General features: G+C 29.9%; 1 protein-coding gene across 1 annotated transcript; it reads left to right on the top strand.

Annotated features, from left to right (window-relative positions):
• The first annotated feature begins 1,034 nt into the window (after positions 1-1,034).
• Positions 1,035-15,518, top strand: LOC111642190 (glutamate receptor U1-like). Its single transcript, XM_023388492.1, has 7 exons — positions 1,035-1,039; positions 9,269-9,359; positions 9,429-9,587; positions 9,713-9,836; positions 11,328-11,557; positions 14,789-15,054; positions 15,362-15,518. The coding sequence occupies exons 1-7, from the start codon at positions 1,035-1,037 to the stop codon at positions 15,516-15,518; spliced, it is 1,032 nt and encodes a 343-aa protein (XP_023244260.1).
• The last annotated feature ends 10,593 nt before the right edge of the window (positions 15,519-26,111 follow it).

Here is a 26,111-nt window from a genome sequence, read left to right as displayed (position 1 = left end):
AGTTTTTATTGAAGTCGAATTTGAATTTTTTTTGCCATTGTGGAATATCATAGCCCCTTGTCGTTGTCATAATAGCGGTTGATAGGTATTACGATACTTTAATATATATTTTTGTTAACTGGTAGACTAATGTTATGACTATTTATTGAGCAAAACAATACTTCATTCGAAAACAATTATTAACGAAAACTGATGTGCGAAATGTTCTGCCTTATTGGAAGTTAAAGTTTATATTTTGCAGTATATAATTACTTCTTGTCTCAATAAATGTTGATGAACGAATCTCAGAAACTGTGTAGTAGAGTTAACAGAGACTTATCACAATGCTACTGATTTATTTATATAATTCTTTTTATAAGCTTAAGTTTTTTCCTATCATTATACAGCTTTCTGATTATCTCAATATCAAAAATAAATACTGAAATATTCGTTGTAAACGATGCCAGTGATAAAAGATTGTTTCTGAAATATTACAAGATGCACGAATATTTTCGGAACTGTTCTGGCAGCATCCAGATCTTTGCAGCAGCATCTTTTTTTATTAGTGACATTAGTCATTACACTTGTGTCAAATTTCTTTCTTTTAAATTTTCATTATTTTCCTTTTACACGCCATACAAAGAATACCTTATATAATGTTTGCATTGAAATGCAGCTGTGTGTTTTCTCCATTTCGACATCAAATTACCTAAGGTAATTTATCCTACATACTCGACATTGTACAGCTTTTTCCATCTTTTTGTAAAGTATAAAGTTTTTTTGAAGATAAGTCATAGTATCAAATAAATAAATAAAACTTTATTAATGTAATTGTTTATCTGAAAGTTTTATACTTTGAAAAATTTTCCACGGATACCCAAGCCTGCTAGTGCAGAGTTTCGGGTTACACACTATAACTACCAAAAATTTCGTAAGTGTAACAACGTTAAAGTATGAGTTTTATTCTCCAAAAATAGAGGTTTGAATTATATTTATCGAATAATATTTATACTGCATATACAATAATTCTTCCTTAAGATTATTCGCCCACGGATATGAGGTTGGTCATCCAATGTTAACTTAAAAAATAGATACTAGTTATGATAAAATAAATAGTGTTAATTAAGATTCAATTAAGAACAGCCAGTAAACCTACGATAAGTTTACTGGTTGTTACTACTCTTGGGAATCTTTATCAAAATAAACAATTGAGGGGCACATAGCAAATGTACAAAGTAGTTGTTTGCTCTGTTATTTTGAACGAATAATGGAATGAAACATAATGTGCTATCTATCATTCATATCTCCATTTATTTTCCTAGAATGTTACATTTAAGTACAAAACATTTAAGTTACAAAAAGTACATTTAAGTTAAAAAATACAATTCTGTTTAGATTTCACAATGAATGCATTTAATCGTAATCTGATTTTCTTGATTATAACATTTATTTTCTTTAACAACGAAAGTGATAAGTAATTATATATGAACAATTTTATTAATCTTTTCTATAAGACCTATAGTGGCGCGGGTTCACTTTTTTCTAACGAGCTTTTTTCACCTTTTTCCGCCATATGAGCAGTAAAAAACGCTTCCTTTAGCAAACAAATTACAAGTTCGGCTACGGCCATAATGAGACGACCGGGTTATGAGAGACAGGACCTGACATACTGGGACTGAACACATCGCCTAAAACTTCTTGTGGCTTTTTGACTCGTCTGTATTCGAATTCCGTGTTCCCCAGAGCGGTAGGCCACCCGACTTTTGAAGTGAGCTGGCCGGTTTCAGTTTTCTGTTTATTCACGTCTCTAAAACCAGAATAGGGCCAGTGACTCACAGTGTTGTTTTTCTCAATCAGGAACTCGAGGTCTGCAATTTCAGCGAAGCTCTTTGTACCTTGTTGTGCATTATACAATTGTAGTTGATTAAGAAAGGTTCCAGAATGGTTTACGCTTCAACGGTAAAGAAGTGTATGTCTCCCAATGTGTATTTTATGTGAAAACTGTAACAAGATTTTATAAAACATTTTAATTTTCATTTATTTTAATAAATATCCGATTTATAATTGTTTATTTTTAAAGCAATAATTGAATTTGATGTGAAGTAAATTCTTCATCGAGTTATATTATAAACAACCAAAGAGTTAAGTAATTGTTAAATTACAATAAAAATTAAATACAATAACATATAGTAGAAAGTCATTGCATTGTATTTCTCAAGCTGAAGTTAATGTTAACTAGAAAAGTCCTACAAGCTCGAACAAGAGAAGATTTAGTTTTTAATCTATCCAACCATTTCAACACCCACTTAATAAAATTAAGATATAAAAAACATATACCAACTCTAACGCTGTGATATAACACGAAACACAACGGCCAAAGCTGTGTGAATATTTAATAAAGTTTTATTCAATAGAATGAAATTTTATATTCCAATCATAAGACCATACCTCTGCATTGTACAAAACAAACTTTGATATATTTATACCTGAATTTCTCGGTTTGTTTAGCCAATCTATTCTTCCCACATATCTGAATGATCTTAAACGGCAGTGATTCTGCTTTGTTCTTGTTTGAAATTAATGATATAAACAAGTTTTTTTAATGTTCAAGGTACTCAGAATTCGACAGCATTAATATCAATACATAGAATTGTACTCAGTAAAACGGCATTATTACAGCAAATACGCGAAACAATAATAAAGCTTGTTTCATTTTAAAAAATGATGTTATAGGCTTGTTTATCTAGCTTGTGTATTAGCTGCTTAGTTAGGAGGCAAGTTTATTCATTTATTTATTCATTCTTCCATTTTTATTTACTATGTACTGTCAAGTACTTCCCTTGCCTTACATGGAGCATTACCTGAAGATAAACAATACAAATACGTTACAATATATATTCGTAGAGAAAATTAAATAACATTTAGTTGTAGTAATGGTAAATAACAATTTTTTTAGAGACGTTGATAGCACGATCACAATTTAACTATTAACATTTACATAAATATAGAGTTATTACAAAATAGATTTACGATTGATATTTAATAATATTTTTGGTTGATTAATATGTATTTAATTAATAAATATCTTGGTGATTGAGTACTTATAGATTAAAAATGTGAACAGAAATAACTGTTTCAGGTCTCAATAACATAATTCTCAGCCTTAGTAGTTAGAAATTAGATTGAGGTATGTTGTTGCCGCNAATAATATTTTTGGTGATTAATATGTATTTAATTAATAAATATCTTGGTGATTGAGTACTTATAGATTAAAAATGTGAACAGAAATAACTGTTTCAGGTCTCAATAACATAATTCTCAGCCTTAGTAGTTAGAAATTAGATTGAGGTATGTTGTTGCCGCTTCAAGATGCAATGTTGTTAAGCAACAACAGATACCTAAAGCAGGATGTCTTGAACATAGTATTATTAAAAAGCAATTTATAAGTAACAAATCACCTCTGTAGCGCAGGACGATTCGAATGCACGTCTGAGATATCACAAGATACCATTGACACAGCACTTCCAGGCACTAAATACACAGATATGATAACAATCAACGCACAGGGTACAGCACATGAAGAACAGCATCATCCCTCGTAGAAAATGTGTAGAAGTTTTTTTTTTACAAGCACTTTGAAGATATCGTAGCACTTCCATTAGAACATCATTGAAAGATGGTTCACACATAATCAGACCATGATGATCAGAACACTTGTTGCATATCACATACAACAAGGTTGTAGTATTGCTTCCAGGATGCAAACTATTGAGAGTAGTGCAAACTCTGTAGATATTATTCAATAAGGTACAATACTTACCTACAGCACATAGCCTTAAACTTGAGTACAGTCTCACGGTATTTTCATTAGTACAGTACATCCAAGGCACTGCGATTAGGACAATGAACGCCAATGATGATTGACGCATAGAAAAGCAGAGCACTTTCATTAGGACAACACTGCCGAAAGATGGTTTACAGACACTAGTTAATAATGATCAAAACATAACTGAACGAAGATTGGCACTAGTCATTTGCTCCTCATTTTCAAATCACACTCCCTGTGAGTTGGAAATGTTATTCTCGTATATAGTTGGCAAATGCACAAGGCCAATCAATTTGAAGAACACAAATTTTCACAGAAAACGTGGAACATGTCCAGACACACGATCATTCAATTGAAATATTATCGTTCAGACAGATCGTAGACAAGTTGATGAAATTGTGCATGTAGTTTTAGCGTTATATTATTTGATGTGTTATTTTAGTAATACTTTAAGCAAGTCTAGTAAAGGCATTATAAACTTCAAGAGATGTCCATATGACTGATAATTGGCAGGGCGAGTTAATTCCTAGTTGATCTAGTAGTAATTTTATCTCTAGTCGTTCACGATCAATTGGTATGCAATCATAAAAATAATGTTTGGAACCATTTTCCATAAGACAAGTAGGCAATTGTTTTAATAAATATGCAGCCTGAATTGGCCAAATGGAAAAAATAGTGCGTGGGGTTTGCAATCAATCATAAACTTCCCAATGTAAAATCGACCAAATATTGCGTTTTCCGTTCAATTTATTGAATTTTACTTTTTCTAAAATGTAATATAGAATATTTCTAATTATTATTCATCTTGTTTCAGCTGTTATAACATCAAAAAAGTATGCGATAAATTAAAAACACCGTCAATATTTTACATTTTAAGACTGAAACAACTTTAATAAGTCTACAAAAAAGAAAACCTAAAGGTATTATTTCAATGTATAGGGATTATTAATTAATATGTGTCGTGGCAATAGTAAGCTATTTTTGTCAAGTGGTTTGTTCTTGACTTAATTTGTTCAGTTTTCAATATATAGTTAATTCTTTCTATAACAAAACCGAAAAGGACCGAACAACTCTTCGTAGTAGACAACTTTCCGCTATATACAGGTTCCGTTATAGAGAGGTTCCACTATAATTTATAAATATTATCTGTAACAGTTAGTATGCTAATTATACTTAAGTTATATTAATGAGATTATTGGGCTGCAGATTACAAATTGAATACCTATACGTTTCTACTGTCATCTGTTGGCTGTCTGCGAGCAGAAAGACAGATTATATATCTAGAAATTTCCACTGTCGTCGGACTGTCTGTCCGTCTATTGTCGATCTATTCTGTATCTCGAGATGGGAGTTAGTTACTTGAAATTGAAGACAAGACGTAAAAAATGCAAGTTCGAATTCATGAAATATACTAACAAAGATATTTTTAACATTTCAAATAGTCGTTTTAACTATAAATTTTATATTTGATAAAAACGCGAAATGTTCAGATTAAATTACTTTTTCGCAAGAAATTGCAAATGACTCATCGTGTGAAAACAAAAATTATTTTTGTCATATATACATAAGTATAATTGCACCTTCAACGGATTAATGAAATTTAATTCTTATAGTAATTGTACAAAAATTAAATATATTGTACATGATTAAAATCTAACATTAAGTGATCATGTAAACAATAAATTTCATTCTGTAAAATTATTGGCGTAGACAGGAAAATCAAAGAAGAAATACATTATTACAAGACACTTCTATTGTGCTAAAAGAAATGTTAACAAGATATAGAAGTAAATTGTTATATGGATTTGTAGTAGAAAATTTTCTCTTTTACACTTTCCAAAAACGAGCAAAACGTCAAAAATAGATTGTGAAGTTCTCAAGCAATACGGCTCTAATATCGATGCGTATCTTCTTCATATAGGCCTATATTTAAAATATTATTGTTTATCGATACACAATTTTTACGTAACTGTTATCAGATAACCGACTAAAATTTTTCCAGAAAATACAATGTCTGTTATTGCATAGAGTTGAAACTTATTCTCTGTAAACCGTTACAAATGTACAACGAATATGCTATGACAAAATTATAAAAAGTAACATAAGATACAAAAAATGCATTATTGCACATTCCATATCTTCTCTGTTATTTTTAATAAAATTTTCGAAATTAATTTCCTTTAGGAAGTGAAATAAATCAAGAAAAATGTCTTGTATCGAGAATTATTATTGGAAATTGGGTACTCTCGTTCTTATATTGGAATACAGTAGTGTCCTTTTTTCCGATATGACTTATCACGCTTATAAAAGAAGTTCCGAGAACAATTGAAGAACTCTTAAACGCAGGTAAAAATCATGAATACTCTTTTGGAACTCTGTCATATTTGCCTTTCGAGACAACGATAATGGTAAATTATTACAGTATATTTTATTTTTACATTTTGTATTTGAAAGTTTACACATGTAAGTAAAATCATGTCGGTAATAAATATAACTATTTAAAATAACTGTATCAGTATTGCAGTGTAGTGGCAAAAGGCAAAATAAGTTTTATTGTAGAGAAAATTAACATAAACATGCACACATTATATCTGTCCATATTGTAGCTGCATTAATTAACGTCAACAGGAAAGTTTATTAGTAATTTCAGAGGAATCATTTTCAACTTATACATTAGTATATCCTATGAAAACACAATTTAAATTTGAAAAAGTATTTAATAAATTGGCTAATATTTTACGTCTTGTTGGTTGGATAGTATTAATGTATTCAGTGAATAAAGTTTTTGATAACTTATTGAGATCTGCTATAGAGCAACTACACTAACGAAAATAACAACACCTCAATGGATGCCCTACTTTAGAAGAATTCACGCTTTTTTATACGCAATTTGAATAGAGTTATACGATTCTAAAGAACAGCCACAGTTCTATGGGAGATTTTCAACAGCTGTTCCATAGTAAATGTCATTTAAAATCTTCCCTAAGACTGTGGCACTTTTTGAAACCGTAGACCTCTACTTTTATGTTTATGTGAAACTCATTTGGCCGTCTCCATTCTGTATTTCCACGCGTTAATAGACGAAAATTGCTTTTTTATTGATAAATTTAATAACACATATATTTAGCTAAATAAAGCTGTTTAATATGCCGCTGCGTCGAAACATCTATAACTTGTTAGTAATCAACTTTTATTTAACTATTTGTAAAATTATTCATCAAACATCATATATTAACTTATATTTAATGATATTAGCTCGAACAAAACAAGAGATAAAAAATGTTTCTTATGTTTTTATTTTTTATGTAAAAAGTATTGCTTTTTAGAAGGTGTTGTTGTTAAATTAAGTATAGAATTCATTTTATGCGAGAAGTTAAGTCGATTATTTGTTTACTTTCGTGCTTTTTAGTGCTTTCACGCTGCGAGCTAAAACAACTTTTAATTTTACGTTGTTGCTTGATAATATATCAACGTCATGTTCTAAATTAAAATGAATATATTATTACAAGGTATCGTGCAGTAGTCTGCGGTATAAAAAATTAATAGAGAAACTTCAATGTCTCATGAAAAGAAACGACTTCCTGTTATTCTGGTGCGATTTTTCTGATCAAAAAATGATGATGCTGTTTTCTATGTATGTGAAAATTTTTCAATTTATTCTTTCGACATTGTTTATTTGTTCCTTTAAAGTTCAAGGTATGAATGTTTTCAAGTTTTACATTAAATCTTTTTTTCTATTCGTAATGAAATATTACTGAATAATTAATTCTAAGAATTCAGTAAAGATAAGAATACGTAGCGAATTTCTTTTTATAAATTATTATGTATTTTGACTTTTAGTTTCCCTATAACAGTTTTTTTCTAAGCTCAGTATAAGTTTTAGTTAGGCCAACAATGAGTGTGGCGACGTAACGTGGGACTGGAAATAAAATATTAAAAAGTCCTATCAAAAACTTTTTTACATAAAAGTTTATGATGAAAGTACAAATTAAATAAAGTATAGAAGTAAATAAACCTTTCGATACCAATTGTTTCTTCAAAAAAAAATCTCTTCCATGTTACTTTCTTACATTATTCACGTGATTCTTCACGTATCTTAAATTCACTGTTCTGAATAAGGACTACTTGTGTTTGTACAATGAATTACTTGCAACCAGTAATATGTGTGGAAAATAAAAACGACAGTCTTTCTTACTTTCTTATGTCTTTAATAAAAAAATAATTTTTTGGTAGGTGCCTCTGTGTTTTCAGTCTGATAATTTACATAAATCCATTTTATACAGTTTTAGACATTCAGTACAGTACGTTAATTTTAATATCAGAAAAACGCAGTAGGAAAATTTTCACTTATGTTTACACAATACATGTACTATGGTTGGTCTCTTTGTGAACTTCATTCTTAATGTTTTAAAGTAATTTCAAATAAGTAAATTAACTAGCTCTAAGATAAAATAAATTAAATAAAATATTATAATGTAGGATTTCGCTGGGGTACCAAGTCAAGCAGAAGCTGATATACCAGTTATTCGGCACAGGTCGTGAGATCTGTCATCCAAGTCAGTGGATGGCCTAAAGAGTGTATAAAGAAGGATATAGACGGCGAAGCCTAGATCCCCTGTAAGGATGTTGACACTAGATAGTCAATTCGCGGACTATCACGTAGTTACATCTATTTATTTTGAATAAGAAAAGGCGTTAAGTTTTGTGAAAAAGTAATCATTCAATTCAGTCAATAAGGAGGCCATTTTATAAAGAACATTCAATAAACCAGGTAAGGTATAAATGAAGATTTCAAGAATGATAAACTACTTAATTTGCGGAGAAAGAGAATACACTTCGTTTCAAAATCATGCTACCTCACAAACTTTATGTTCTTCTGTATTCTTTATATTCGTATCGATGTGAAGATTCTTCAATTACTCTGGTCCTCGTCAGGTTCTCCCTTCTTGTCCTTTTAATTAATTCAAAATATCACAATAACTTAATAGTAGAGAATATTTTATGAAAGCGTTGAGATAATTTTCATTAAACATTAGTCTATAAATCCTTTTAATGTCTATCTTATAATATTTTAATTATTTATTTAGACAGTTTAGAGACTACGAATGAAACTATTATACGTGCAGCTGTGCTACCGGTAAGTATCAATCGTCTTCTATAATAATATAATACAGTGCTTAAAAATACATTAAGAAATTTAGAATACTGCGAATCTTTTCTATATGTCTTATTTTTAAAACACTCTGTATTCAATACTTCAATTATCATATAATGTTATTATTTTAGGCGAATCCTCATGCAAGAGTAAATAAGAAAAATGAAATTACAAATAGTATTTTCTTTCATATTTTTCAAGTGATAATTAAAAAATTAAACAATATCAAGTATGAAAATACAATTTATTGATACGTTGTCAAAAACGCAATTAAGTTATATTTTTATTCAAATAAATTTATTGTTTAGATTAAAAACTGTTCAACCTTTGGAATCAACTTTTGGTACAAAATTAAAAAATGGTAGTTGGAACGGTTTAATTGGAAAAGTTCAACGAAAGGTAAGATAAAATACATATGCAAAGAGAAATAAAAATGATATAAAATAAAATGTTATAATTTTTCAAAAGGAAGTCGATATTGGTTTACCATATACGTACATTGGATATGACAGATTTCAAGTAATTGACTACCTAGTTCCTGTACTTTCATCAAATCTGCTGTTTGTTGTTTCTCCTTCAGAAAAAGCTTCAAAACTTACAACAGTAATAAAACCATTTTCTGTTAATGTAAGTATAAATTTTAGTATATTAATTAAATTGCTTAGCAAATTTTTCTAATCATCAAGTATTAATGTTTGGATTTTTTTGAATATGAACAATACATAAGTTTTCTAATTATATCTAAATTGTAGGTGTGGATTTCGATTCTTTCGTCAATTTTGATGATAGGAATTGCAATTTATATTCAAGAAAATAAAAGAATATGGACTATAGATAGAATTTTCTGGATCCTCATTCAAATATTGACAGAACGAGGTAATTTTATATAATATATAAAATTCTAGTTTGATAGCCGAAGTAACTAGAATATTAACCTACCGCTCTGATTGTATCCATAATTAAATATTCATGATCGAATTATCGTATACATTTTGGCTGACCGCTCCGTTGTGAAATTTCCTAATTGTGAATCATGTAAAAGCTGGCTGCATAGGAAATTTCAAGTTTTTTCACGTATTTCAAGGCAGAATAAGGAAGTTTCCTATAAAACAGTAGTTTTTTGTGAACTTTTTTTGAAGATTGCACACGCTTGAGTCACCGTATTCCATCAGTCAAATTGAATTCATAGTGTGTCGTAGTCTATTCTTATAATTTTTATATTTTATAACTATTATATAATAGCATATAGCTTGATTTTGAAAAAAAAGTGATGAGTTTTGTAAAAAGTTGTAAATGCTAAGTACGAGTAAAATCGTCATTAAGTCTGACACTATTGGAGATACACACTATCTTCTTTTAGGTACTGTACATTTAGTTATTAAATTGTTACTTCAGCATGCCGATTGTATCGGGAACATTGTAAACTGTTTATTCTATATTATTTTTAAGTGTTAATACGTTATATGAAATTCTTTTTCAGAAAATTTTATGTATTTTTGTAGTGCTTAATAAAGCACTTTGCAAGATTACAGAAATAAGAACTTTTGTGAATTTTTGCCGTATTTCCTAGACTATAGATCAGGGGTCATCAAAGGGGGTCGATATAACATTATTGGGAGTCGATGAAAAGACTAAAACTTACAAATTTTGAACCGAATCCTTAGCAATCTTGCTAAAGATTATCAAGCTTATCAGTCTCATTGATTGTCAGTTACAAAAATTACTAAAACACAAACCGAAAAAAAATTCACAGAAATAGGCAACTAATAATAAACAATTATGTAACCTCTGAAGTAGCTTACACGCTACTGTCTATGGCTCTGTGAAACAATAGTGTTTTCTTTACGTTAAAGTTTCCCATTCGTTCCGATTATCCGGGAAAAATCCTGGTTTTTGATACAATGTCTCGTATATCGAGTTTGTTCGAAATGTCTCACTTTTAACAGGAAATAACAACAAAATATGTATTCAGACACTCATCATAGCGTTACATTACGAATATCGAATATAAATAAAATTTTGGAGATTTCTATGATCAATTTTGGCGATTTACTCTTGTCTCAATCTAGAAACTCAGTGCGGTAGTCTGAACGAACAGGACAATTTGATCCCCTCAGTCTATAAAAATCGTACAATATTATAATTTGTGGTTTTCATCTGCATAATGCCGAAAGGTAAGTACAGTATGAATGATAAAGAAAATTTCTTGTCATTAAACGTGTAAATAAAAATGTGCAATATTTATTTTGCAACTCTAAATTTTCTATTTCCGTAATGGTCAATTACACAGTAAATCTAAAATCAATTATATGTAATAAAATACAACATCATAGTTTACATCGAATTTTAAATTTTATGTCTATTTAGGAGCAAATATAACTGCATTCAAAAAACTTTCTACCAAGATTATAATAGCAGCATGGCTGTCTTCTGTATCGGTTTTGTCGTGTGCATACGCAGCAGTTTTATTTTCATTCTTGACATGTCCGATTTACGAAACAATACCAAGAACTTTCGAAGAATTATCAATAGCTGTGCAGAAAAAAGAATATACTTGCGGAACTTTAACTAATTCTGCTATGGAAATCTTTCTTCTGGTAATGTATTTAAATATTTTTATATGAAAGTCAATTAATTGTAACAGAATTTCTTGATTTATTTTTCACTTAGAAACTAAATTATATTATTTTAATACCATTTTAATACCAGAATGTTAACGTTATAGTTGAAAATTGGCCGTATTTTACATAAATTAATACATAATAAATAAGAAATTAAATGTTTTTTATTTTTGATAATTGTAAGTTTTAAACGGTAGGATAATTGGACTGCAAGAAAGTAAAAAGTATCAATATATTTTTGTAATCTAATAAAACCTTAGCCTTTATTTTTTATAGTGTTTTCCAGTGGTTCGTGCATATGCACATGAAAATAATTTGAATTAATTTGTCTGAGAGGTTGGAATAATAAACATAAAAGTACATTATGTTTAAAGATGACTTAACTACAATAAACTCAAAATCGATAAAACCTGACTCATGTCCCTTTATAGTCTGTCTGTCACTGTTAAAGCAGTATCGTATCAGAAGGCGAGTTGTATTTCCGCATTATAGACTCTTCCGCCTGAGATGCAAACCACACAGTAACTAGTATCTTTAAATTCGTTGACTATTTTTTTTTATTTTGGCTGATCGCGAAGAAATGATATTAATTGCGAAAAAAAAATGAAAGTCACTACAGTAGAGCGTCGTTTATCCGAATCAATTGGGGACTGGGGTGGTTCGGATAACTTATTTTTCGGATAACGAATCATGTACGAAAAAATATATTCATTTATCCCGTGTTGAAATTTTTATCCGTTGCGTGTCGCTTCGCGTTGAATTTTCGTCGATGTTAAGCCTAACGAAGACTCGTTAGGCTTAACATCGACGAAAGACTCGAAGTATCGTTAAAAATTATTTTTTTATTTTGTAGAAACAAAATAAATTTATTGAAAAATATAAAAACAATAAAAAATTATACTTCAGATGTTAATTTAGTATAAAAACGTAAAATATTTGAGTAGCCCGAGAAATTGCCGAAGATTGCAACGGCACAGCACTAGCAAAAATTTAAATTTGCCGACTGGAATGCTTTCGGATAACGGACGTTTCGGATAACCAGCTTTCGGATAAACGACGCTCTACTGTAGTTACAAAGTCTTGACTACAGGCGATGAAGAAATTGTTCCCTGCAGAAACATGTAAGAAGTTCATGTGTTGCATTCGTTGTGTGGAGCCAAACATTGTCACGAATAAAAACAGTTCCCTGCTTCCACATGTTAAGTGGCTTATTCTATATTATACGACGCAGTTTCCTAAATATCAGTATTGACGTTGAATGCTTTGCTGGCGGCAAAAAACACTCATGCATACATAAAGTCCTTCTCTTTAGTTTGCACATGAGCATTCGAAGGAACGCTATAAATTTGGCTTCTTTTTTGGAAATGAATTGTTTTCCTACTCTATTGACTGTCGATGATTTAGGCATCATAAGCGACACCCATGTTCTATCTCCAGTGAGAATACGTCTAAATCCTGAATGATAAAAAAATCATAATCCTGATGGACTGTGTTAGAAATTTCAATTCACTTTATAGGTTATATAAATGAGTATCATAGTTGATTTTCTTTTTGAAACCGTGTCCTGTTTTATATTTGTAGCGTAGTAAACACAAGTATTGTGCCAAATTATAAATTAGAAGTTCAGACTATTTACAAAAAATTAATTAAATTTTTGAGTCTATCAATTCTTCCTTTTCACGCACCATAGAAGTATACCTTTTTTCCTGAATCCTTGTATTCTGAGTTCATCATGCATTTGAAACTAGTATTGTGTTTTATTCCAAAGACACATGGCAAATTTTCCATCAAATTCCTTTATTAGTTGAGTCAACTAATAAAAAAATTTGATGGAAAATTTGCCATGTGTCTTTGGAATAATACACAATACTAGTGTTTACTACGCCACGAGTATCATAGTTTTAAAACAAAAATTTATTTATTTATTAAAATAATTATAACCACGTATTTACCCATCTGTTTAGCTGAGAGGTCGTTTGTAAACTTTTCAAACATTTTGTTTTACTAAGTTAAGACAATTCGTCTGAATTAATCTTATACAATAGACCCCCTATAACGCAGGTCCATATAATGCGGATTCGTATATCGCGGCTAAAAAATTGCAACCGTATTTGTATAAAGACGCTAAAAGAGATTTGTAAAATGTGGTAAAACGTCATCGCCAATTCGTGTCGCGACAGGATTGGTCGAATCTGGACCAATAGTAGACGAGCAGCCGAACTACTTACACGCTACAGAGAATTAAAGCGGGTAAGTTGAGTTTACTATCGTCTGTACAGTATATAGGCCTAGATTAAGCACTGTAAGTCTAACACGGTACTGTAATTTTATACATTTGTTGTGAAAAGAAACATTTCTTATTCAACGGTCATAAAAATTATTTCTATTAATGATGTCTCCAAAGTTCAACGAATTTTTCGCAGTAACGTAACTTATCAGAAACCGCGACTACCGTTTGTTGCGCTGCTCCGCGACGAAAACAAGCTAAAGCAATGGCGTCGTCGAACGGTGCACACTCGGTATGTAATCCTACAATTTTTTGTTTATAGCAAAGTTTATACAGATTATTCCCAAAAAATTGTACGTGTTTTGAAAATGTTGAGTGAAATTAGTCTACAATCCATTAATTCTATGGAAGATAACGTTTCAAACAGCCGTAGTCAGTAAACTGCACACGTTCTGGGCTGTGATTGGCTCATGTATTTGAGGATTCCTACAACGCGAAATTCTTATAAAGCGGAACGTATCTACCGCGTTATAGGGGGTTCGACTGTATATTAAATTTAAGATTATGGTTTTTGAATATCAAGGTATTATAAATCCAAATATTCTTTCATTTCTTTTCGTCCGATGGTTTGATTGCCAAATATTCTTATTAGTAGTAGTATTTAACTATAAATATAAAACAAAATTTCGTAAAGCTTGATTCTTCGATAAGAAAATTCCNTATAAAGCGGAACGTATCTACCGCGTTATAGGGGGTTCGACTGTATATTAAATTTAAGATTATGGTTTTTGAATATCAAGGTATTATAAATCCAAATATTCTTTCATTTCTTTTCGTCCGATGGTTTGATTGCCAAATATTCTTATTAGTAGTAGTATTTAACTATAAATATAAAACAAAATTTCGTGAAGCATGATTCTTCGATAAGAAAATTTCCATCCATGCGAATAACACAATAAATGTATTTTTGCTTATTTCAGAATACGAAGAAAAATAGTGCCGAGTTCCAAGTATTAGCCGATTACATTAAAATGCATCCTGAAAATAGCTACGATACTGTCGAACAAGGGATGAAACGTGTATTAAGTAAAAAGTACGCTTATATTAGTTCATTTATTATGGCAGATTATGCAAGCAAATTAATTGGAGAACACAACTTCATATTTTCTATTGATCGTAAGTTTCCTCATTACTTTGGATTCCCCTTAAGGAAAGGATTTATATTTAAAAATGAATTCAACAAAATGTAAGTAAGAACAAATTAATTTTTGAATGGTGTAAATGTATTTGCATGTATGTAAAATGTGTATATTTACAAAGGTGTTTATATATTTATATATTCTATATAAATATATAATTATATATTTTTGCAACTATCTTTCAAATTCGGTATTCATACAGGAGCGGATCTAGGTTTCTCGGGACCTAGGGCTTATTGAATTCTAATAAGGCCCCATTTTTTGTTATTACAATTAATACTATAAATTATTATTATTATTATATTATTAATATTAAGTATTTTTTACTTAATTTAATTTTAAAATCTTCTTTAGCGCCATTACAATATTGTTCGGAAAAAAGCATTTTCCACGACATTCGTTGTTGAATGATGCTTTGTGTTGCGTGGATCTTGCTATTCTGGCAACAATTCAGAACTGTATTATTTATAAGGCTGATTTTCGTGAATTAGGGTTTCAATACAGTCCATAGAAAACACTAAAAATTTTATAAATATTTTTAAAAACTTATATTTATAAATAGAATAATTCAGGAGTTTGTCAAAATGGATACAGGGTTGTGATCTTTAGTGTTATATCTATTGTAATTAACTTTGGATGCAAACTGTTAACTGCAGTGGGGTGAGTGATTGAACTAATTGAGCGATCGAAGCACCTGAAAACAAAAAACTTGTCAATAGTATATAGTGCCCATTGCAAGAATGCGGTTTATTTTTAATTATTATAATGTGAAACATTTCATCTTTGGTATGCGGTAAACTGTATTTAGTCTGGAAATACTTTTCCGAGACCAAATACAATTTACCAACATAAATTTTAAATTGAATAAATTAAGAATGATATTAAAACTTGCAGCCAGGTATTTTGACGATATCACGATATATAATTGCTCGTTCCATTTTAAAGCTTGATAACTGTTTAGGACAGGGGTGGCCAAAACGTGGCGCATTGGGCGATTACAAGTGGCGCTTCAGTTAGTTCTGAGCAAAATTGCCAGATTTGGCTTATTTGCGATTAAGAATATTATATAAAAAATAAATTTTTTATAGTCTGTCATGGCAAGTTCATTTGTTGCACAATTCGTTACAGTCTATTTTGCAGATAAAATGAGTGTTCTAGTGAATGCACGTATTTTGAGTCTCGCGATCTTTATTTCCGATCAGTTTACAGGCGTGTAAATGGCCGAAAACATTTACTGTGATTAAAGTTATTCCAAGCTGATCTCGTTCTCAGTGCCAATAATTGTGGTGCAGAGTAATCTTCACCAAACGAGACTCTGGCAGCAATAGCACCATCATGAAGCAATAGCCCTCTCGTACAGGAGATTATTGTTGTTATTGTAAATTGGTGCTTCAATAAACTGTCATAAATTAATTAATTCAACTGCGTAAGAAAGTTATTCCTTTTTCTCTCCTAAGCAAAGCAGATTTATACTTATCTCTATTTATCAACCCCTAACATTGAACGTGATTGTATAAAAAGTGTTCGAGTTATATGGCGCATCTGAACTCGTCTGTCAAAAAATTGGCGCACGGTATGCAAAAGGTTGGCCACCCCTGGTCTAGGTATTGCTTTCAAATTATAAATAATGAAAGAAAATAGTACATACCTTTTCATATGGACTTTGTGTTATTAAAAATTTATATTTTCAGTTTGAGAAGAATGGTCGATACTGGAATCATCATAAAAATTAAAAATGATGCATCGATTGACTTCAAATTCTTTGCAAAGGAAACTGTTCGTGCACTCTCAATTGAAGATGTAACCAGTGCTTTTATTTTGCTCGGTGTAGGCTATGCAACGTCAATCATTTCCTTTGTGTTGGAATTAATAATTAAGAAATTTACTGAGTTTAATGGTTGCCAACATTTTATTTAATTACAAGTTTTTTAAAACTTTGTCATTTTTACAGTTGTTACACATTAACCTAATCATGAATGCTGCTATTATGTAAAAAATTGATGTAATGTGTTATATAATTATTCTAATATATTGTATATATATCGTATGAAATGTTTACTTGCTCGTTATTCACAACATTATGTTGTAGTCAGTATATTAAATTATATAAATGCATATTTTGCTTTTTTTCGTAAAATTTGTCATCCTATATCTGAAGAGTATGGATAATGCATATATTCAGTATGAGCTCATCTTAGTGTGTTTTACACTTTAGTTATCAAAATATTCCTAAAAGTGTGCAAACGTCAAATACATTTAATTTATTCAGCACTGTGTTTTCTTTTACAGTCACTTGCTAATATGCGTTTCAGGGTTTTAGGTTCCATACCGTTTTTCTGTTGTCTTAACGTATATCATTGTTATTTAACTATTTGTATAAAATTTGCTTTCACGAAAATTAATAAACTAAAATAAGCAAATTTTAGTTCATTAATTTGTTTTAGTGAACATTTCAGTGAAGTTTAGTATAAAGTTTCTGTTGTTATTTTTCGTATTCAATTTCGAAATTACATAAAATCTAATACTTCATTTCTTTGATGCGTTTTTCATTCTAATTTCTTTTTTATGTTTTGCATAAGCGAAAACTATCCTCCTTATTTTAGAATGTAAACAGTATTAAGGAATCGAAATTTTAAATTCATTGAAAATTTCATTGAGAAAATTTGCAAACAACAATGAATTACTTACTTACAAAATTTCTAGAACTATAAATTTACATTGTTGTCCGTTCCACTGTACGTTAGCTTGCCTATCCGTTTGTCTTTCCGGAATCTCAACAAGGGGGTTAGATAGATAAATGAGGAAATCAGATATGTAACCCATAAGAGCGGTAAGCCTGAATCGTTTAACCAAATACGAATTTCTGAGGCGAAGAAAAAGTAGGAAGTAAAGTCAGTTTATTTCAAAACTGTTTCCGTTAAAGGTGTTAGATAGATGACTAGCACGTCTATATTGTTACATTTATATATACGTCGTATTCTTTTGTTTTTCTGTTTTCATGAATGTCAAATATTCGTTAGGTTTAAAATTCTTTTTAATTGTTCAGATTTCGTAGATTAATTTTACATTAACGTATTAACAGATTATTATGAAGTATCCAAAAATCACAAACTTTTCATTTTATTTTATTTTGTACAATATTGTATGCTTAACTTTCGCTTATTCATCTATAGTTTACATAAACTTTTTAAAAATATTTCTATTGTACAATGAATTATTATTATAAAACCTTTATTTACTAGGTACATAATTCATAACGATTTTGTAAATACATTGATTTACTATATAAGCTAAATATTAATATTATCAGTTTTATTTACTACGTAAATTTACAAACAAATTTTAATATTGTACTCATATGTAATATCACGTTACATTAACTTTTTATGTCACTTTATAACTAATTTATAATCGGTATTGTAATTTTATCATTATATTTTGCATTAATTAGGGGAGATCGGGGCAAGATCGGCATGTTAAGCTTTACTTAAATTTTGTGTAATAAATACTGCTGTAAACTGAAAAAAAAGCTTTGCATATTGTCTATTGGAATGTTACCTTACTATAGAACTGGTTAAAATCAGTTTGGAAATAAAAATAATTAAAATAATTACAACTTTACAAGAAGAGAGAAATTGACGAAGTTGCCCCGGGTATAGGGGCAAGATCGGCAACTTCTCTCTTTTTGTAAAGTTGTAATTATTTTAATTATTTTTATTAAAGTTGCCCCTGGTATAGGGGCAACAGTAATGGGGCAAGATAGGCACGTATATAAAATTATGTTATTAACAATGTATAAGTTGGAATTCACTATTAAAACAAAGAAATACAAATCCAACACCCATTTAATATTATTACAACGAAATGCAAGTTCAAAGACATATATACATGAATAACAAATGCAAACATGTTTTCATTTATCATCTGTTTGATTTTTATCCTTTGCTTCTAATGTGGCTTTATGTTGCCGATCTTACCCCGCTAGTCATGATTTCGAAACATTAAGTACAACCCTGAGAACAGAATGCCAAGCCACGATCTGGCCACGTGAATAAGTTGAAGTTACATCCTTCTAACAGGAAAAGTAACTTTCGTTATCATGGAATTATAACAAAACCTGCCAATTCAATATAAATGGAAAAAAAATATTATATGGAATTCAACGAAAATGAAAATTTGCTTGATAATTCAACTACGCTTGTTGGAGAACAATAAAAACACTACACTCAACAAGCCACCAATAAAACTCAACTGCCTAACCTATAACCAAAGTCTCCTTTTAATTTGTTTTTTAAAAAAAGCGCTTGACAAACTTGCCCCGCATGCCGAAGTTGCCCCGATCTCCCCTATATTTTTGCTTATCAGATTGTTACTGAATTGCAATAATATTAGCATTTATGTAAATATTTCAATAAATTCTGCAGTGTTATTTAAACTGTTGAATAAAGTTTTCGTTATTAAACATTGCTTCAGATTATTGTTGTGATTTAGAAAAACAAACAGACACATCATAAGTGAAATAAAATGTAGATTTATTTCGTGTGAATGGCTTTAAATATTTTTTCGATTAAAAACTTCTGACGTAGTACGAGAATAATGTCTACTGTATTTTAAAAAAATGTTACAATTATACACAAAACAAATTTATCACGGGATCACCAATCAGCTGTGTATTCAATTGCGCATATTTATTTGTTAATTGTAATTTATTTTTAAACATTTGCTGTAGTATTTCACTGACACTACAACCTTTTGTATTACATTCTGTAAATGTTTTGATTAACACTCTCTTAAGTTGCATCCTGCCAGATGTTTTCGTTTTTACACGCGGCTTATTACCTCTGTGTTCGTCGTGTAAAATAAAATAAATAGAGTTAGTTACGTCTTTAATAGCCAAAAACCTGGTTAATACTTTCTCACAATAAAGATTTGCATGGACAAAACAAATAATCCAGGTGATTCATTTATTTGATAGAATGAAGTGAAGCAACACGTAAACAATCCGTACAGGCAATACTCAAAATTAAAATAATAAATTATACATCTAAATCTTCTTATATCAATAAATATAGTATAGGGCGCATTTGTAGAGCCGGTAGCCATATTAGCTGTTTGTTCTCCAGTTACTGAAACAACCACAACGTTGCACGAGTTCGTGTTTAAGAACGTTCAATCGGCAGCACGACTTACACCAAACATTAAATATTTATTTTTCAGTTATAATTGAATTAATTAAGCTTTCTTTGTTTTATAAATTTAAAACTGAGCTAAGCACACGTCAACAAATTTAGTTTAGTGGTTTAATCTACTTGCCAATAATGAGTTATTATATAGAGAAATAAAAGATACTAAATGATAGTTATCTCTAAAATTTTACATAAATTATTTAAAAGAAAATATTTTAACATCCAAAATCAATTTTTATATATTGTAGACAGCATTCTGTGTTCGGAACTGTAATAAATATAAGTTTCTTAACTGTACACTATTCAAAGGATTATTCTTCATAAAAATTTCATGTTGTTTCACAAATATGAAAAGTTAATTAATATTTGTTGTAAATTAAATATAATTAATTAAATTAAATTAATTTTGTGGTTTTTAATAAAATTATTACAAATAACTTTATAAACACAGTAACATTTTCAAATTTTACACTATTAAATTATGGATTATAAGATGATAACTTTTTAATACTTACTTATTACTGAATTTTGTTAAATTTGAACAAAATTGCTTAAACACTTTCTATTCATTTCGGCTAAATCTTTGTTTTAATACAGAAAAATTTGCGTTTATTCTGATACAGAAGCATTTGTCTATTTTTTATATGCAACTTATGTGATTCAATTATACAAAACAGTCTGCTAATTTAATTAAAGTTTTGCTTTTATAAGGAAACTAGCTGTTACCCGCGGTTTCGCTCGCGCAGATTTTGCAAGCAAACCCTATTTACATTCAATATTTTAACAACCGTGGTAATTGTTATATAACACCTACCGCTTGGAATGATGAAATTTGCTGAGAATCAAACGAACTGCTTTTAATTTGACAAAATTCTGGAACGTTTGCAATCGTTCTATAATCGAAGCAATATGAAAAAAGGAAATTCGAATTTAAAACGGTTTGAACATTTGGTTAAAAAATCGAAATATATAAAAAATATTTATAACAATGTTTGAAATGTTATGAGTTAAATACACCTAAGTACTCAATGAAGACGAAAACGTAATTAAAAACAAAAAAATTGCATCTGAAATATTACAGTAGAAGCCGTTCTTCAGGTTAAGTTTTAATGCTCTCCCTTCCCCTCTCGCGGGGGAATTTCTAAAAATTTCTTCTTAATGTGCATTTTCAAGACGTACCTTAACTGTGTATCAAATTTCACCTCTATGTCTCAGAACTTTCTAAAACAACTGGAACATTCTCATTGAAGCGTCACACATTTTCGAAGTGAACTACTTTCAACCCCCATATCGCCCACACCCTTATAGCTATCGAAACGCAACCACCATAGTGCACGATGGGAGACTTGNATGACTGGAAAAAACAAAAGACACACAGTATTTATACTGAGAATACCAATGATCTCTACTGAACAGCCATTACAATTTAAAAGACAGCAATTCTTACTTATTACTGAATTATGTTAAATTTGAACAAAATTGCTTAAACACTTTCTATTCATTTCGGCTAAATCTTTGTTTTAATACAGAAAAATTTGCGTTTATTCTGATACAGAAGCATTTGTCTATTTTTTATATGCAACTTATGTGATTCAATTATACAAAACAGTCTGCTAATTTAATTAAAGTTTTGCTTTTATAAGGAAACTAGCTGTTACCCGCGGTTTCGCTCGCGCAGATTTTGCAAGCAAACCCTATTTACATTCAATATTTTAACAACCGTGGTAATTGTTATATAACACCTACCGCTTGGAATGATGAAATTTGCTGAGAATCAAACGAACTGCTTTTAATTTGACAAAATTCTGGAACGTTTGCAATCGTTCTATAATCGAAGCAATATGAAAAAAGGAAATTCGAATTTAAAACGGTTTGAACATTTGGTTAAAAAATCGAAATATATAAAAAATATTTATAACAATGTTTGAAATGTTATGAGTTAAATACACCTAAGTACTCAATGAAGACGAAAACGTAATTAAAAACAAAAAAATTGCATCTGAAATATTACAGTAGAAGCCGTTCTTCAGGTTAAGTTTTAATGCTCTCCCTTCCCCTCTCGCGGGGGAATTTCTAAAAATTTCTTCTTAATGTGCATTTTCAAGACGTACCTTAACTGTGTATCAAATTTCACCTCTATGTCTCAGAACTTTCTAAAACAACTGGAACATTCTCATTGAAGCGTCACACATTTTCGAAGTGAACTACTTTCAACCCCCATATCGCCCACACCCTTATAGCTATCGAAACGCAACCACCATAGTGCACGATGGGAGACTTGGAGCTACTACCAAAGATAAACACCACTCATGTGCGATGTGTAGTTTTGGCTGCAGAATGAAATATAGGCACAAACACGCCCATTTATATATATGTTACCGCTAAAGCTCGAAAGTTGTTAATGTGTACATTACCTAGCTAATCTGCAGATTAACTAGCGTGATCCGTTAAAGTTGCTAAAATTGTTCTATTTCTCAAATTACCTAGGTAATGTGCAGATTATCTAGGTAATCTGCAAATTACCTACTAGGCACTCGGTAAAGTGAAAATAAGATCTTTGCTGAAACAACAGCAACGTTTCTGTACGCTTAAATTAACATAATGTTCTTTATTTAATTTTCGATATCTAAAGAATCAAGTTAATACAATCAAACAATCGACAAATTAGTTGATAGAATCAATCATCAACCAATTAAAAAACATACAAAAAATCAAACGATTTAAAATATTAATACAATTAGGGAAATTATTATATAGATAACCACCTATGGAATTTCGGGACTTTGAGTATCTATCTGAACTGAGGGGACCGAGACGACTTCAACGATACCCTACTTTTGGACCGGAGACGAAAAATAATAAAGTTATCATACTTTTTCTGGTGATCGCATGATATAATTGTGCAGTTAATGTTACCTATGGTGAGTAAAATGGCGGCTTGTCTCTGATTCCAGCAAACAGAAGAAAGGAAACAGTGGGGACGCACGTTCTAACCTAACCTAACCTATTCTAATAAATTACCATAATTATTACCAACCAAATTATTAGAATAGGTTAGGTTAGGTTTGAACGTGCGTCCCCACTGTTTCCTTTCTTCTCTTTGCTGGAATCAGAGACGAGCCGCTATTTTACTCACCATATGTAACAATTGTGCTTACTTATTAGTGCAGTCTAAAGATTGGTGACACTTTGATTTTCATAGCAGTTGGTTTCTGCGACAAGCACACCTATTTGTGGTACATTTATTTGTGGCAAAGATGTTATTTTCACTTTACCGAAGACCTAGTAGGTAATGTGCGGATTACCTAGATACTCTGCACATTATCTAGGTAATTTGAGACATGAAACAGTTTTCACAACTTTAACAGATCACCCTAGTTAATCTGCAGATTACCTAGCTAATCTGATTAACAAGTTTCGAGCTTTAGCGGTAACAGGTATACCAATAAATTAAAATAAATATATTATTTTTTATTCTGTATTTTAATTTTTTTTTCGTAAAGAGTGGTCTGCTTAGTCTTTCTCTTCGGACATCCTTTGCATTTAATTTTTATTTTTAATTTTAAGTTCTTATTTGATTGATTTGAACAGGGCTCGTTATTAGACCGAATTTGTTCTTTAGGTTCTTCCGGTTCAATTGTACTAAGCCCACTACTGTCGTGTTAAAAAAAAAATTCCATTTCTTGCATTGCTTTCTATTACTTTTAATTCCTCTACATGTTTATTGAAGGTTTGCGTTCCATAATTAGGCAAAATATCTGAAATATTTTTAGTTATCGCTAGTGCCGTATTGAATTATTCCCTATCCGAAAGTATTTTGTTGGGACAATCAAAAATTTTCAGTAAGAATTTCATCTTGAATATTATCATTGATGTCTACATTTACATCATCTGTATCTATACTTAGTGCACTTTCATTGAAATAATATATCTTGCATGAAAGCAAGTTTTTGAAAATATGTCCAAATTATTATATTTACTTATCATAAGAATATGACGACATTATGCACTAAAAGAATTCCAAAATAAACAAAATGTTTTCACCGATGTATTATAAAATTTTGATATTTAGTATCAAGATTTTCCTCAATGTAATTATTTTTAATAGTCATTTCTCGATAATCAATAGTGTTACAAGGTAGAGCGGATTTTACTGTTTTTTTTTTTTTTTCCTTCTTTTGATGCTGACGAAACCATTTCTATCGTTTCTTCTCCTAAAAAACTTTCTAAATTAAAAAGTATTTTCAGACGGTCATACTACTCAGAAATCTGAACTCACCAAAACTATGTAACAGAACAAAGATGATTGTCAAACAGCTATCGAATAACATCATCGAAGCCGAACTTATGACTGGAAAAAACAAAAGACACACAGTATTTATACTGAGAATACCAATGATCTCTACTGAACAGCCATTACAATTTAAAAGACAGCAATTTCCAATTAAATTTGCCTATAGTTTTATAATTAACAAAGCGCAAGAACACTTTAAAACATTGCGGCATCAACCTCAAAGTCTCCTGCTTCTCTCGTGGTCAACTATACGTAGCTTGCTCTCGAGTAGGAAATTCGAAAAATTTGTACATCCGGATAAGAAAATGAAAATGTTTTTTATAAACAAGTATTGTAAATAGAATATGTTTTCAATAAAATTTTTTATCTCTTATATTTTAAAGTTTATCCTTTTATTCCAACTACCACACCATCTCGTATGAACTCCCTGAGCGGAAGCAGGGTACACCAGCTAGTTTAACAATAAAATTAGCCTAGTTACATTATTACTTGTTATTGTGTTTTATTAAATTATTCTACAAATATTAAAGTGAAACCAAAACGTTAATTTTGGTTTAAGCAACATATACAGTCCAGTAAATGCATACCTAACACATCATTATAATTCATTATATTAAACAAAATATTAAATAGCACTTATTGTAAATATTGTAAAGTACTATTTTTATTTAACATAAACAGTAATTATTATAATAACTATTTATTGTAACTGCAAAATGCAAAAATAGTTATTATTGAATTTTATTTTGTAGTCATTTAGTCACAACATCAATAACCTACAATATTGATCGAATAAAATGTTTTTCTCAGCAAATACAACGTGGTAAATTTGTAAACTTGAGAATTTAATTTAGGTTTATTAACTTACAATAAATTTAATGTATAAAAAATATTAGTGGACAAATGAAGTGTAAATACTTGCTTGGGCTATACGAAAAATGTTTTTATTTACTTTATTTTAATTACAATTCGTGAATTGTTTTGAATAAAATATGAACAGTTATCGAATTTCAAAGTGCATTATGTAACTGTTAAGTGTTCATATTTTTCGTAAACAATTAAATAAGCTACATTTAAAATAATTGCACCGTACCATTTCGTATAAGATTTTAAATTTAAACCGATTCATATTCTATTAAATAGTAAAACCAAAATAGTTGTTCGTAATTAATTTTATTGTCTAGTTGTGCAAAACTGTAATTTGTTCTGAAAACAAATACGTATTTTGATTATCGAGAATTGTATTTAAGTGTTTTAAGGGTTTATAATTCTGTCAAGCATAAGATAACGCGTGATTGTCGTTTCAGATTGAGTGCAGTGTAAAAAAACACAAGTAAATATTTAGTGCTGAACAGAAACAAGTGAATAATTCTGTTCGTATATTGATTATAGTTTTATTTTCAAAGTTTTTTTTTTCTTATTTACAAGTGTATTTTTAACAAATATTAGTTGTGCTGAGACAAAGACATGAAATTGCAGCAGTATAATTACATTGTGATTTTAAAAATATATATACTATCTAAGAAATAGTTATTTTTTATTATTGTCTTTATTTTAAACAATAAACAAAACTATATATTGTTTTGAAAATAAATGACTATATATCGATTGTTTAAATCTGGTA

The sequence above is a fragment of the Centruroides sculpturatus genome, unplaced genomic scaffold (genome assembly GCF_000671375.1).
Source record: "Centruroides sculpturatus isolate CEXI.00-Female unplaced genomic scaffold, Cexi_2.0 scaffold1596, whole genome shotgun sequence".
Classification (NCBI taxonomy): Eukaryota; Metazoa; Arthropoda; class Arachnida; order Scorpiones; family Buthidae; genus Centruroides; species Centruroides sculpturatus.
The sequence above is the reverse complement of the archived record's forward strand: the minus strand, read 5'-3'. Positions and strand labels throughout refer to the sequence as shown.

Coding starts and splice junctions, on each gene's coding strand:
- LOC111642190 (XM_023388492.1), top strand. Junction 9,360..9,428: donor TTGGAAAAGTTCAACGAAAG/GTAAGATAAAAT, acceptor ATTTTTCAAAAG/GAAGTCGATATTGGTTTACC. Junction 9,837..11,327: donor TCAAATATTGACAGAACGAG/GTAATTTTATAT, acceptor ATGTCTATTTAG/GAGCAAATATAACTGCATTC.